General features: G+C 41.8%; 1 protein-coding gene across 3 annotated transcripts in view; it reads left to right on the forward strand.

Annotated features, from left to right (window-relative positions):
* The window catches only part of KLF12 (Kruppel like factor 12), a 216,711-nt gene that overhangs the window by 106,384 nt on the left and 94,376 nt on the right, over nt 1-15,951 (forward strand). For all 3 annotated transcript variants that reach the window (XM_031557832.1, XM_010728732.3, XM_010728733.3), the window contains exon 5: nt 13,842-13,977. In XM_031557832.1, coding sequence (XP_031413692.1) covers nt 13,842-13,977 — 136 coding nt within the window. The remainder of the gene's footprint in view (nt 1-13,841; nt 13,978-15,951) is intronic.

Genomic DNA, 15,951 nt, shown 5'->3' on the forward strand with positions numbered 1-15,951 from the left:
TGCAGGAATACCTGGATTGCATATCTTCACAGCTTACACATGCCATATTCCTAACTTATAAGTAGGAAATGTAGTACCTGTTGCTACAGATTTTGCTGTGGCTTAAAACTGGAGTATGTTGTCCACTACCTGTTTTTTAAAGTACCGTCTACTCTATTTATATAAATATACGTGCTATATTTCCATCTACTGTAAAGTCTATTCCACAAAATTAAATGCAACTTGTAGTACAACATTAGGAATTTAAGAACCATCCATATGTTTACAGATCAGATTATATGGTCTGCTTGTATCAATTTTGCTGTGAAAGAGACTCCTGATTAAAACTGGTAACATTGCCTTTTTTGTTTCATGATTCTTTCTGCATTTCAGTGGATTTTGGATTTGAGTTGCATCAGGGTGGACCTAGTTGAGTGTAATTTTTGGTTGTTGGACACAAAAATATTTTGGGTCTGTATGTATTCCAACCTGTCTGCCCCCGCCTTCCTACCCCCCAAAATGTTTGCAGCTTGAATCTCTCCTTCTGTTCCTGCAGTTCGTCTGGAAGAAATATTAGTTGTTCTTGGAAAGGAGAAGCTAGTTGGCAGAGGCTAGGCTGGGAGAGAAACAGGCTTGGCTTCAGGGTGGAGTCCATGTCACTGGAGATGGTGTGTATATTTAAGAACTAGAGTAAACAGTAATTCTCACCAGAACGGAGAGTAAAAATACAGGTTGCAAGATATATTTTGCTGTTTAAATTGAGAAAGAAGCTTTAGACAAAGAAGCTTGAATGACAGTCTTCTACAGAAAGTCAGATCTGTTGACTCACTAGCTTCATGTATAGATGTTTTCACCACAGAAGCACACTCTTTTAACATTTATCAGCAATGGATTTAGCCTCATGTGTTTCTTGTTAGCACTAGGTTTGGGGAAAGGAGCGAGGTAAGTATGTATTCCAGCTTTGTTTGTGAAACCAAGCATAAGGAGGATTAGGAACGCCATTTCAACATGTCCTGAGTCCCTACACCTATTAGAAGCTGTTATTTCTTTGTCTTCAGTACCAGGATGCCTCTGGTCCTTCAGTTTTGTGGTCTCACCAGCATTGTTCTGATCTAATTGCTTTTATCCCACAAATTTGGATCCAGCTGAAATACGCATAAAACTTCTCATTTATTTTATCCCTGCCTTGGGTTTTATTGTGACTTGGACCAACCTACTGGAAACTTTCTGGTGTCTAAAATATCTTCAGACTGTTGAAATGCATTAGTTGCGATCTGCTACTATTTTTGTAGGGGCTTCGTGATATTTTAGTTAATCTTCCCTGTTAACTTCTAGTGATTCAGTTTTTGTGTATTTTATGCTGTGATTTAATTCTCAGTAGTTTCAGTAGTTTGGTGTTTCTGTAGATAAGAATCACAACATTCAAATAGCTTGTAATAAGAAAAGTCCTTTGTTTAAATAAAATGGTGTTGTATGTTTCTGTATACAGCCCAATGACAGAGATTTTTAAATATGTGCATGCATTCCATTCATGCAATCACTCTCACCTTTACATTTCTACATACCACCATTCTTTCACAGGTTTATGGCAAATTATTTGATTGGTGAAATGATTTTAAATATTGCCTTTGATGGGATCATAGCAATTAATATTCTATGGTAGATTAGTTACACTGTGTTCAGTGCCAATTCCCATTCTCCGTGAACCATAGCTATGCTGGGTGCAGTTAACTGTTCTAGCCATATAGTCCCATAAAATCTCAATAAAATCTGAAAACTGTGGAGTATGGGTAATCTTGCTATAAATTGTAATAAAAATTACCCCTGTAGACTCTATATTCTGACCATTAAGTTCATGGGTACTGCTGCTTTATACATAAAATTTTATGAAATAAATCGACCAGTTCTATAGCCCCTACCAGACACCAAGCTGTTTTGACTGAAAATCTGATAGGTGTGCTCAGAGCATTTCTCAGCGCATAAAGTGCTTATAATGAACTTTAAATAGGAAGAAAAATGCTCTATATGTGCTCCATATAGTACGTACCAGATTACGAGGAGAAAATAGTAAATGCTTTCATTCCCACTGTGAGTGCATTTGCTAGGTCTCTAGAGCCAGGATTTGGTTTCCTATGGCACCTGTCTGAAAGGCGCTAAGTAAACCTGAGTATAACACCTAATCTCAGAAGGCTTTGTTTCAAATCTCATGTACATCTATATCTGAAAGTGTTGTTTCTACCGCTCAAAACAAAATGCAGCCTCTGTGATGTACTCCTTTGGTGATTTTCTGCGGGAGGACTTGGTGTTGGGCTCCTGCTCTGTGGAAGCCTGCCAGGAAGGAGGATTTTCAGAAATGGTTGGGAATCGCTGGCTGCAGAGTTGCACAGGCAGTTATTTCAGGTACTGAACTGTGCCACATGCCAAATGCAGAGAGCAAAGTTATGTTTGAGACACTACAGTATTCATAACCCTTGGCAGATGATTGGTTTTAATGACGATTACTGTGGCCCCCTGTGAATTACTTATTCTTCACATTTGTCTGTTGGGTCCCCGTGGCCAAAAATGGTTTTCTTCAGTGTTGCTGCTGGTGACCAAGACATCATTTTGGCATCAATGGTCAAAACAGGCAGAGAGAGGGAGCAATACTCTTGCCATTGTCCCTTCTTTAGGAACTCAGTGAGATGCTCCAGAAAATTTTGCTCTTTTCTGAGGATACTAAGGCATGACTTGTTGAAAGGCTCCTTTCCTCTTCCCATCAGGGAGTGGAGCTATAATTGTATTACCTCTATTTTCCTTCTGGCAACAAAACCTTCTTAGAATCACAGAATCATAGAATGGTTTGGGTTGGAAAGGACCTTTAAAGATCATCTAGTTCCAACCCCCTGCTATAGGCAGGGGCACCTCCCTCTGGACCAAGTTGCTCAAAGTCCCATCCAGCCTTGAATGCTTCCAGGGAGGGGGCATCCACAACCTCACTGGATAGCTTCTTCCAGTCTCTTACCATCCTCACAGTAAAGGATGTCTTTCTGATACCTAGTCTAAATCTACCCTCTTCCTTTTTAAAATCATTTTCCCTCATCCTGTCACTACCTGCCTTTATAAAAAGCTTCTCCCCAGCTTTCCTACAGGCCTTCTTCAGGTACTGGAAGGCTGCTATAAGGGCTATAAGGTCTCCTCAGAGCCTTCCCTTCTACAACCTGAAGAGCCCCAGCATTCTTAGCCTGTCCTTGTAGGGGAGGTGCTTCAGCCCTCTGATAATCTTTGTGGCCCTCCTCTGGACCCACTCCAAGAACTCCATGTTCTTATGTTGGGGGCCCCAGAACTGGATGCAGCACTCCAAGTGGGGTTTTACGAGAGCAGAGTAGAGGAGCAGAATCACCTCCCTCTCCCTGCTGGTCCTACTTATCTTGATGCAACCCAGGATACGGTTGGGCTTCTGGGCTGCAGGCACACATTTGCTGGCTCATACTGAGTCTTTCAACTGACACTCCCAAGTCCTTCTCCTTAGAGCTGCTCTCAACCCATTCTCTGCCCAGCCTGTATCTGTGCTTGGGATTTCCCCAACCCAGGTGCAGGACCTTGTACTTGTCCTTGTTGAGTTCATGAGGTTGGCATGTACCCATCTCTCAACTCTGTCCAGGTCTCTCTGGATTCTGTCCCTTCCCTTTAGCATGTCAACTGTACTGCTCACCTTTGGGGTGTTGGCAGACTTGGTAGGGGTGCACTCAATTCCACTGTCCATGTCTCCTGCAAAGATGTTAAATAACACTGGTCCCAGCACTGATCACTGAGGAACACCACTCATCACCAGTCTCCACTTGGACACTGAGCTGTTGACCACATCTCTCTTAGTACAACCATCTAGCCAATTCCTTTTCCAGAGAGTGGTTCATCAACCAAATCCTTTTATCCAATTTGGTAACCAGGATGTCATGTGGAACAGTGTCAAACAATTTGTACAGGTCCAGGTAGATGATGTCAGTTGCTCTTCCTTTATTCACTGACGCTGTAACCCCATCATAAAATGCCAACAAGTTCATCAGGCATGACTTGTCCTTGGTGAAGCCATATTGGCTGCCATCAATCACCTCATTTTTATTTTCTTTGTGCCTTAGTAAGGCCTTCAGGAGGATCTTTTCCATGATTGGCACAGAGGTGAGAATGACTGACCTGCAGATCCCTGGATCTTCTTTCTTTCTCTTCTTGAAAATGTGGGTTATGTTTCCCCTTTTCCATTCAGTGGGATCTTCAGCAGACTGCCAGGAAGTTATCATCAGCACGTTCCAGGAACCTCTTCAATTTCTGATGTCCTACTGTGTGTCCCTCCAACAGATATCAGAGTGGTTGAAGTCCCCCACGAGGACCATGTTCTGTGAATGTGAAACTGCTCCTATCTGTTTATAGAGGGCCTCATCCACTCTGTCTTCTCAGTCAGGCTCTAACAGATTCTCACTATGACGTTTCTTTCCCCTGCATTCCCTTTAACCCTAACCCATAAGCTCTCTGTCAGCTCTTCATCTATCCCCAAGTGGAGCTTCATGGACTCCAGCTCATAGTTGTAGAGGGCAACACCCCCTCTTCTCCTTCCCTGCCTGTCTTTCCAATAGAGTTTATACCTGTCTATTCCTACATTCTAGTCATGAATTCCTTCTTACCTCACTCCTTCCCTCTCTGTGCCCATACAGACACGCACATGTGTCTCAATCATACTGATGAGGTTCTTGTAAATATAAATTTTGGAGTGCTGAGTAGTGCATTTTTCATTCTTAGTGGAAATTAGAGCAGAGTGACTGTCACTTAAAACTAGTTATGATCTCTTAGCTACTCTGTGCCATCATGCACTGGAAACAAATGGAGAGGAAAAGTTCCTAAGAAAATAGAAAACACGACTCTTGCAGGTATATTTGAGGTACCTCAAGACTACTCATTTCTGCAGAATTTAATTTCTGCAGATCCCGTGGTGGGATGTCAGGTCACTTAGGAACCCCATCATGAGCAATCACTTTAATCAGAATGTTGGATACTAGATGTTCTTCAGAGAAAGTGGGAAGTTCAATGTATAAAGCAAAAACAAGCTAGGTCTGAATTTGGAAATCGATTCACAAAGCAGAAACAGATTTTTAATTATTTTAAGAGGGAAACTAAGCATGATGCAGTTTATACTTTGATGTAGTGTATCACCAGGCCTACGCGTACATATGTTTATAAAGCTATTAGCAGAGGAGTTAACTTAATTCAGAAAACTGAGGTATTAAAATAAAATGAGCCAGAGGCTTCAATGTTTCTGGATGCTGAAATTTTCTCTATTTTCACACCAGCAAGCATCATCTAATAATGTGTCATCTTTTAAATCAAAGATGGTATGTAAATGTGAAATTACTAGTAGATCTTAGCAAGCCTACTGATGGGATGAATCCTTTCATTTGCAGGAGATTTCATTTGAGGAAGTCAAATTGAGTTGTGGTCGCTGAAATCTGTCAGCAGTTGCAGAAGTATATTTGTGTATGTCCTGTTTCACTCCTGAGAGGAGACAGATTCAGAGCACCTACTATAGGCATCCAGCCCCAGGATTTTTGATGGTGCATGGTCTTCTCAACCATGTCAGAGCACTTGGGCTGTGTATCTCTAAATAATTTCTGGGAAGAAGTCAGGTGATGGGATGGGACATGTTAGGGTAGAATAAACCTCTTCATTCTCTCCTGAGGGAGCTCAGGTCTGTCCATTGCCCCCAAAAGTTAGAGTAGCTGATGGGAAACTACAGATGCCCAAGAGTGGCTGGAGTGATTCAAATCAAAATTTCATGTGAAGTGTGCGTGTCAATTTGTAATGAGAACACAAAGTTTTCCCCAGAGGAAATAGAGATGCTGATTAGCCAGCAGCCTGTTAGCCTGAGAATGTTTGCAAGACGTGCAAATCCCAGTACAGGGATGCCATCCGGACTTGCAGACGTGGTATCTGGAAAGCAAAGGCGCAGGCAGAACTGAACTTGACTGTGGGATGTGAAAAACAGCATAAAGACATTCCACAGGTACAAGGGGAATGGTTTTAAGTTGAGGGAGGGAAGACTTAGGTTGGATGTCAGGGGGAAGTTCTTTACAGAGAGAGTGGTGAGGTGGTGGAACAGACTGTCCAGAGAGGTTGTGGATGCCTCGTCCCTAGAGGTGTTCATGGGCAGATGGGATGAGGCCCTGGGCAGCCTGGTCTAGTATTAAATGGGGAGGTTGGTGGCCCTGCCTGTGGCAGGGGGGATGGAGATTCATGATCCTTGAGGTCCCTTCCAACCCAGGCTATTCTGTGATTTTGTGATTCTGTGATTCTGTGATTCTGTGAAATGGTGTGCTGAGTTCTTGTCATCCTGGATAGTGAAATTGAAAGTTTCCTCTTCCCAGAAAGTGCTCCATCGCAAACAGTGTAAGTTTAGAGAGCGGGGAAGGAGAAAAATTCGACAATTACGTGTCCTTGTGGTTACATTATTACCTTGGGAAAGTGAAGGCTCTGCCGTGGATTTTTGCCGTGTATTGCTGTGGATCCAAGGGATTTGTCCATCTTTGAGCTGGCAGGTTCATTCATTCACATAGATTCTGTGCCAGAAAGCACAAAATACATCAGCATCCATTAAAAACTCGTACAAATTTAAGAAGTCTGTCCTGGCACTTTAGGAGAGGTAATTTTGTCCCCAGAACCAGAATCAAGTATTGAGTATACCCTCAGTAAGTTTGCAGATGACACCAAGCTGGGAGGTAGTGTTGATCTGCCTGACAGTAGGGAGGCCCTTCAGAGGGATCTGGATAGACTGGATCACTGGGCTGAGTTGAATGGGATGAGGTTCAACAAGACCAAGTGCCGGGTCCTGCACTCTGGCCACAATAACCATGTGCAGTGCTATAGGCTTGGGGCTGAGTGGCTGGATGCCTGTTAAGAAATAAGGGACCTGGGGGTGTTGATTGGTGCTTGGCTGAACATGAGCCAACAGTGTGCCCAGGTGGCCAAGAGGGCCAATGGCATCCTGGCCTGCATTAGAAATAGTGTGGCCAGCAGGAGCAGGGAGGTAATCATCCCCCTGTACTCAGCACTGTTGAGGCTACACCTCGAGAATTGTGTTCAGTTTTGGGCCCCTCACTGCAAGAAAGGCATCAAGGCCTGGAACGTGCCCAGAGAAGGGCAACAAAACTGGTGAGGGGTCTGAAGCACAGGTCTTAGAGGAGCAGTTAAGGGAGCTGAGATTGTTCAGTCTGGAGAAGAGGAGTCTCAGAGGAGACCTTATTGCACTTTACAACTTTCTGAAGGGAGATTGTGATGAGGAGGGGTTTGGAATTTTTTGGAATTTCCAATTCTCTGAACAGGACCCGAGGAAATGGCCACAAGTTGTACCAGAGGAAATTTAGATTAGACATAAGGAAGAACTTTTTCTCTCAGAGAGTGGTCAGGCACTGGAATGGCCTGCTCAGGGAGGTGGTAGAGTCACTGTCCCTGGCAGTGTTCAAGAGGTGTCTGGATGAGGAGCTACGAGATATGGTTTAGTAGCTTGTGGTAGCAATGGTGATGGGAGAACGGTTGGACTAGATGATCTTGTAGGTTTTTTCCAACCTTAAGGTTCTATGATTCTATGATTCTATCGTCTGGCCCCAAACACCACCATAAATTTTACTGCCAGAAACTGTGTTTAGTTTGACAGAAATAGAAATGATGCTATATCTGATCCAGATCAGACTTTCTCCCACTGGCAGCTAACAGTTGGCAGATTCCGTATTCATGGTGGTAGACCAAGTTCCATAGTATTTACAGGTTGACATGCATCTTTTGTCAGATCCGTTTGCAAATCCTACCTTAAAACAAGTACAGGATGAATTCATTTGTATTGCCTAGAAGGAAACCCCTTTTTGGTACAGTTTGACAGTGTGGACATCAAGGTGAGGCTGCATGTATGTTTGTGTCAAAAGCAATTCTCTGTATTATCTTTAGTAGAAGATATCATTGTTTCTTGAGGCTAACAGGGAAAGAAAGTGATATGACTGCTTGGAGCCATTTATGTCTAAAGACATTCTTAAATAACTCGCCAGGCTTGCCAGTCTTGCCAATGTGTTATGGTAAAAGCTTGCTTCTGGAACTCTTGTGCAGTCTTTTAATGACACCTTTGTCTCATGGAACCCTTCTCTAACTTGTTTCTTTTTGCTTCCCTCACCTTAGCCTCATTCACACTTCTTAGAATCACTGGATAGCTGTGCTGGACAAATCTTGCCTTTCGAGAGGATTAGCAAGGGGAAGAAAACCAGATCATTTTCAGAGCCTAAGCTTTATTGATTAAATATGTCTGCTTGTACTAGGGAAGACTTGATTCAGTGGTGCAGCCAGATGTATTTAAGACCCATACTACTAAGTTCAAGAAAAATCTTGGTCCTCATAGGAAGGGAAGGTTAAAATGCACTGGCATGTCTTGTGGACTCTCTTGCTTGCCACTTGTTTTCCATTACTCACCTGTCCTCCACCTTTTTCATTTAATTTTGTTAAATTATCTCTTGCCTACATCTCTTCCTTCTTTCCAGTTTGATGTTCATTAGGCCAATATTTGCTCTTAATTCAGCATTTATGAACTGCTTCTTGTATTTATAAACCTTGGTACCAGCCATTCAACAGTTGTTCTTAGATGTCCAAGAGAAAGTGAAAGGTGTTGACATAAGTGGGAATTGTGAACTATGTATGTATAAAAATCTGTACTGCGGTTCATGCACTCATGATGAGGAGGAGAGATTTGTTAGGCTTTCAGCAAGTTGTTTTTTCACATGACTCTTTTGAAAGAGGAAAGTAGCTTTAAAGGCTGTTTCTCCTTACAGGAGCTGCAGCCATTCTGTGGAGAAAACAGGGCACTTTACCCCATATGTCTGAGGCAAAGTTCTACCTCCTGGATAGTCACCTTGGCTCACCAGCATCATGGCTGTCCAAATATGAAGTAGGAGAAGGAAGGAAGTTGAACCTATTTTGCTTTTTGTTCCGCTGGTCCTCCGTGGAGAGTCTTTTGGGCAAGGAGCACCTGTAGGGCTTTCAACACTTGCCCTTCCCCAGTGCTATCAAAGAATCTAATAGACATAAATTGAATAATAGAATCAGGGAATGGCTTGGGCTGGAAGGGACCATCATGTTCCAACTCCCCTGCCACAGGCAAGGTTGCCAGCTGCCAGATCATGTGTTAGATCAGATTGTCCAGGGCCCCAGCCAGTCTGGCCTTAAACACCTCTAGGGATGAGGCATCCACAACCTCAGACTGAGCAAGTCCAGTTCCTTCAGCTTGTCTTCATAGGAGTGGTGCTTTAGCCCTTGGATCATCTTTGTGGCCCTCCCCTGGATCCTCTCCACAACCTCCTCATCTTTCCTGTGTTGTGGCCCCAGACTTTTATGCAGTACTCCAGATGGAGCCTCATGAGGGCGGAACAGAGGGGAGCAATCACCTCCCTCAGCCTACTGGTCACTCCTCCTCTCATGTAGCCCAGGATACCATTGGCCTTCCAGGAGAAGGAGAGCAAACAATTAGAGGGCTGTGGAGAGACTGAGCAGGAGAAGAGGTCTTAAATAGAAAGTGGGACCAAAAAAAATGTGTATGTATATGGCTGACATTAAAAAATAAGGGAATTATCCCTGCATCGTTCTCTAATTTAATGTTCATCTTGAATTAGGTTCTCTGTGAAAATATAACAAAAATATCCTTGAATTTGCCAAGTGATACATTTCCATTCCTAGCATTTCACTCTCACCATACTGATGTGTCACAACACTTTGTGATGTTCTCAGATGTTGACTGCTGATGAAGGAAATAGTGTCCATGGGGCTGTATTATCTTTAGTTGCAAAAGCACAGTTCCACTGGTAGCTTCATGGGTACATGATGAGTATGTGGAGTACTGTGTACCTCATTGAGCACACACAAATAGAAGGTATTAATTTAGTATAATTGAATTTTCACCTTAGCACATTCCTCAGGTTATTTAAGAACCTGGTGTAGAACAAATGGTGTAGAAATCTCCATAATATCTTAAGAGCTGGCAATCTGTAATAATAATGAAACAGTATGTCTTAAAAGGAACACAAGTGTGTTAATAATAATTTATTAATTATATATATTATATATATATATTATATATATAATATATAATAATTATATATAATAATATATAATATATTATATATAATAATGTGTCAATAAGATACTTATTGTATACATTTATATCAGTGCTGTAGGTGTATTCATAGTAAAGTGTTCAAAATTGGTGTAGAATAACTATATTGTGGACTAAATTGCTAAATAACTTCTGTGATTTTAGGTTAAGCCTAGATGTAAACATCAAGAAAGTTTCTGAGTTAGCTTCTTAAAGCGTTTTCCATAGTGCAAGTTGGGTTAAGCCACAGTAAATGCAAAGTAACAAACACATTTTTTTACTTAATTTTATTTTACAAATTCATCACCTATGAAACATTTAAAACTGGGTCTATATAAATGTGTAACTTCCTGCAATGAGGTTCACTTTAAGAAAAACTGGGAAAGTAATGGAGTAAGTAGTAATCATCTTGAAGTTACATTTAACAAGGTAGCCTTGTTACCGAATAAGTAAGCTCAGAAGTAGCACCTTCTTTCCAAATAGTTTTCTGGGGCCAAATCAGCTGATTGACGTGTTCTGTCACTCTTAAATACTAAATTATCCTTGATGATCAGAAACACATTGAATATCATCATGAATAAGTTACAATTTTCAGAAGCATGATCATAATGGTGATTATTCTACCCAAAATAATTGAATGTCTGAATATTTTAAGGTACTGCATGCTTGTCTCAGTGCAGGTTATTTTTCATTATCAACAGTCTTTGATTTGATAAGCAAAAGGTGCTTTCTTGGGTCTACATGCAGTAATAACAAGCAAACAGAATGCAGCCAGTACTGAGGCACTTTAACTGTGCTAATAGAAGTAATTCTGTGCATCTGTACAATGGGCTGTGCTTCAGGAGGGGATTGTTACATTGGCTTACTGAACATATCTTAATAACAATTTCTTTGTGAAGTTCTTAAACATAAATAAAAATGCAGCTGAAGGGTAGTTATAATCAGTCATTGTTCTTTCATTCAGAAGTGGTTTGCTGCCAAGATATAAATTAAAATTTAAGACCAACTTTCCCTAGATTCATCACTCATTTAGAGAGTGCTTTCTTTTCAAGAGCCCAGCTATCCATCAGTGCTACTTTTATGGCCTCACAGCTCTTGGAGTATTATATCCCTCCCATTCTTCAGTGTAACTCAGTCCCTTTTCTAGAGTCATGTGAACACAGCAACTGAAGAAATATGCTGAAATGGGAAATTTAACCGTGATTTTCAAAGTTGTTGTGTAGCCACAGACACCTTATGAACACCTTATGAGACACCTTATGAACTGTTCGTGATCTGTAAAGGAAACCTGCTCTGTAGGGCTCTCCTTAGCCAGAGCTTGAGGGAGAATAAAAGCTGTCTTTCTTAAAACACATGTAAGCAAGACCTGGAAAGCATCCTCTCTTTCACAGTGTGTTATAGGAGAGTACAAGCTAGCAAACTGGAACAGTAAGCTCATTAAGTAAGTTATCTTGCATTCTTCTGTTTCACCTGGCCAAACAAAATATGTACATTTATAAACAAATCTCTTGCCTGCCCTCCCTTCCTGCTCCTCCCTTGCAGTATCAGGCATCTCTGGTTTTGCTCTCCGCTCCACATGCTTCCAGCATCTCTCAGAGTTACTGATTGTGCATGGTAATTCACAGATGACAAGGAGTGTTTGTTTATATCACTTCTGAAGTTTATCTCTGCATCTGTCCCTTGATGCAAGCAACTCCAATATTTCTTGTCAGTATCCCAGTTCACACTTGTGGGAAACTGTAGGAGACTGGAGCACCTCCCCTACAAAGACAGGCTAAGGGAGCTGAGCTTGTTCAGCCCGGAGGAAAGAAGGCTGCGGAGTAACCTAATTGCAGCTTTCAGTACCTAAAGGGAACCTGTGATTCTGTGACTGTGCCCCAAGTTTCCTCTCAATCCATCTCTTGGTTTCCTCTCTCAGCATACTGTTGTCCATGTTTCCCTTTAGAAGGCAGTAGCCGAGAATGAAGAGAGGATATATGTAGCCTATGTTTTTAGTCTCCTTTGCTGTCTCTGCTTTCACAAAAGGTACCTCTGGAGGGCTGACTTTTGACTGTCTGCCAGACTCCATCCAGCCACTCTTCCCTGCTTCAACAGAACTTGGAATCATAGAATCTCTCGAGTTGAAAGGGACACTTAGAGGTCATCTAGTTCATCTCCTCTGCAATGAACAGGGACACTGACAGCTAGATCAGGTTGCTCAACGCCTGGTCCAGCCTGACCTTGAAAATGTATTGAGAAAATAAGATGGAAGAGTTCATGGATCGAGATAAAGACAGGGAGATTGCTTACCAATTACTGTCATGCATAAACCAGACTTGGGAAAATCATGTCATTTATTTTAAGTTAAATGGATGAGCCCTCCCTTGCTCCAGGCTTTGCTTCACTTCTTCATTTCCAGCCTTTCCACCTCTTTCCCCACAGCCGCACAGGAGGATGGGGAATGAAGCTTATGGTCAGAACACTGCAGTTTGTCTGTGCTGCTCCTTCTTCCTCACACTTTTCTCTGGCTCCGGAATGGCTCTTCCTTGGACTGCAGTCCTTCAGGATGAGCCTGCTTAATGTGGGCTCTCTATGGTTTGTAGCTCTTGTCATAAGAGCTTGCTCCAGCATAGGCTCTCCCTGAGCTTCCCCATTTAGGAAATGCTCCCTCTACAGGCTGCAGTATGGGTATCTGCTCCGCAGGGATTCTTCCCACAGGCTGCAGGAGAATCTCCACTCTGATATGTGGAGCATCTCCTTCCCTTCCTTCTTATTTGGCTCTGGTGTTCACGAGGCTGTTACTTGCTTTTTTCTTCACTGCCTGTGCAGTGTTTTTGCACTTTCATAAATAGCCTTGCCCTGAGGCACTGCCATCTTGGCTGCCGGGCTCAACCGTGCACTGCAGTGAGACCAGCATGGGGCAGCCCTGGCCTTGCCTCACAAACACAGCTCCTCGCTGCCTGCACCTTAACACCCACTGCATTGCCATACAGTATGGATGCTGTAAACTGTGGATGGACAAAATAGTCCTGCAGTGAGTGTTTGGATGTACTTAAAACTTGAGAGCACATGACCTTTTCAAAAAGTCTTACTTAAAGGAAGAAGCTCAGTTACCCAGCATCAGTCACCTGAAAGTTAGTTGTCTGTGCAAGGTTATTTGTAGACGCTTTGACACATTACATGTAGGGAAGGCATCTTCAGAAGTTGATACTGGCATTGAATCGAGTCAGAAAACTGGATGCCTGGCCTATTTTAGATGCCTAGCTGTGAGCTGACTGGAGTGACACAGATCTCCACATGGTGTCTCAGAGCAGACAGTCAAAAATAAAGGATTACTCTTGAAATTTAGCTGTAAAATTTGCTCTCATGTGTGATGTACAAAGCACAAAGCAAATGCACTGCATTCTCTTCACTTTCTAAAGACATCCAGAACTGAGAGTGAACTGAGTTTTTGACAAACACTGTGTATGTATAATCACCTGTGTTCAGTGGCTTAGGTCCACAGAATGGATTCCTATAGCTTGTATGCCTTCAAACATTTGCATGCCATCGGAAACGTTTGTGTTTATCTGTAGTACTGCTAGATTATTTTGCAAATTTGACATCTGATTTGTGAAGCTTCAAGCAAAATGTGCCATGCAGCTAAGTGGATGGATGTGTTGTACACCCTAATGTTGTTCTGGGACAAGATTAATTTCAGCATGCTCATATTAATCCATTATATGTCTCTTTCCAGCACAAATGGACCCCCGAGGCCTATCTCCCAGACAAATTAAAAGTGACAGTGATGATGACGACCTGCCAAATGTGACCTTAGATAGCGTTAATGAAACTGGATCTACAGCGCTCTCCATAGCCAGAGCAGTACAAGAGTAAGTATCACCTCGTCAGAGTGAGACAAGTATTGCCAAGGTGTGCCCTGGCTGATGGAGGCACCGGTCATCAGCAGCTCTCCAGAGGTGTCCCTTAGCTTTGAGCCGGCCTACCTGCTAGCAGCTTTGCTGTTTAGCTTCATTCCCTTTTGGAAGAGATAGCTACCTCTCTCTGCTCTCTCTGATTCATTTTCATTTCTTTCCCCCCTAATTACTAGGTAAAGTTTCAGATTAAAATTTTTCTCCATTATTTGCTTACAGAACCTGTAGTGTATTTATATTTACTTGAAAGGGATAGCAGTTTAGACTTGCCTTGAAAAAAAAAAACAACCTCTTTTTTACTGGTTGAAAGCAGGATCAGAAAGTTTCTTCTAGTTGCTGTCAAACAGAAATCGTCCACATTTCTCGTGAAGAATAGAATAATTGAAAGGAAATTAATGGTGGGCTTTGAACATTTTTTCTACTACTGCTGTTTTTCTTTGTACTTTTACTTTCTGGATGGGCAAAATATATTCCCAATTTAATTTCTATATTGCTTGTTCAAAAAAAAGAGAAAGTTTATCACAAGCATTAGTAATTCTGCAGGCACATAAGCTTGCTCAGTCACTGTAGCAGCTGGAAGGGAACCAACTGTGAGGTAAATAAGTATTAATATCCCCATTTTATAGGTGAGGAAAATGAGGCTATGTGTAAAGGTCACCCTGTAAGTCTGAAGCAGAGCTGGAAATAGAACTAGAGCCTCCAGGCACTGAAGCCTGTGTTAGCCCTACAAAACATATTACTCCATCCAAGAGGTTCAAACTATGGGCATTCTGGACGTTATTAAATAGGAAGGGATATAATAAGGGCTGCAAGATGTTGTTATATAATTAATTATAAATGCATTTTAAATGTATTAATATCTAAAATTACTTGCATTCTCTTTTCTTTCCTGGCAATCAATAGCCAAAAATGTTCATGTTCCCAAAGCAGTAATCTATATGCTGAGAGAAAACTGTTGTGTTTGGGGGGGAACTGCTTTTTTTGCACTGTTTAGGCAGCTGGGACATGAATTTTCTTCCTGAGGTGTTCCTTACATTACCCCCTTCCCACTGTAACTCAACATTCCGCGCAGAGGTGCTGGAAGGAAGATGTGTTGTGCAGGAGAGGGCTGGCAGTAATGATTCTCCAGTGCAGACTCAGCAGATACTGGGAGCCTGTAAGAGCACCCAGCCATACTGCCTCTCAGAAACAGTCCACCTGTCCTGACTCGAGAGGACTTTGATCAGACACCTGCTAACTCATCTTTGGGTCAAGCACTGAAATTGTGATCCTCAAGTCTGTATTCCCCCTGAGCAGAGAGGATGTATGTTATGGACAAGGCAGGGTGCTGGCTCTTACTGTAATTAGCATGACAGTGATAAAGGAAGGAAATGGTTCTTCACAAGTACTGCTGCTGGTTGACTGACAGGCCTCACACGTATTTTAAATTTGCTAGTTACAACACCAAACACTGAAGTGCCAAGTATTTTTTTTCTCAGTTTATAGCACACATAATAAGCCAGAAAAATAATATGACCCATCATGATTTTGCTTTAAATATTTTTGCCTAATTAAAGAAAAGAGAAGAAGGCATGGAGAGCTAGCGAATACTTTTAATATATGAGTGGCAGGAAGATGCTGTTTTATGTGCTTGATATTGCTGGAACATTTAGAGAATTGGTCAAACCATGAAAAGCTTTTTTAGAATAATTCATTCCATTCATTTATGAAGGAAAATGTGTTGAATATTACTTGGCTGGCTCTGGAGCTTAAGAATTAAATTAAGAAATTTAATAATACAACATCAACTCATCCTTGTTCCAGGTTTTATTTAAACAGTAATCTGTTAGTTTATTTCAAAAGCCCAATTAGGAAAATTTAATTTGACTGTGATCTGCAATTTGTCTTATTTTTTACTTCATTCTCGGTTGCAGACACTATACATACAGCTGC

Source organism: Meleagris gallopavo, chromosome 1, assembly GCF_000146605.3.
Source record: "Meleagris gallopavo isolate NT-WF06-2002-E0010 breed Aviagen turkey brand Nicholas breeding stock chromosome 1, Turkey_5.1, whole genome shotgun sequence".
Taxonomy (NCBI): domain Eukaryota; kingdom Metazoa; phylum Chordata; class Aves; order Galliformes; family Phasianidae; genus Meleagris; species Meleagris gallopavo.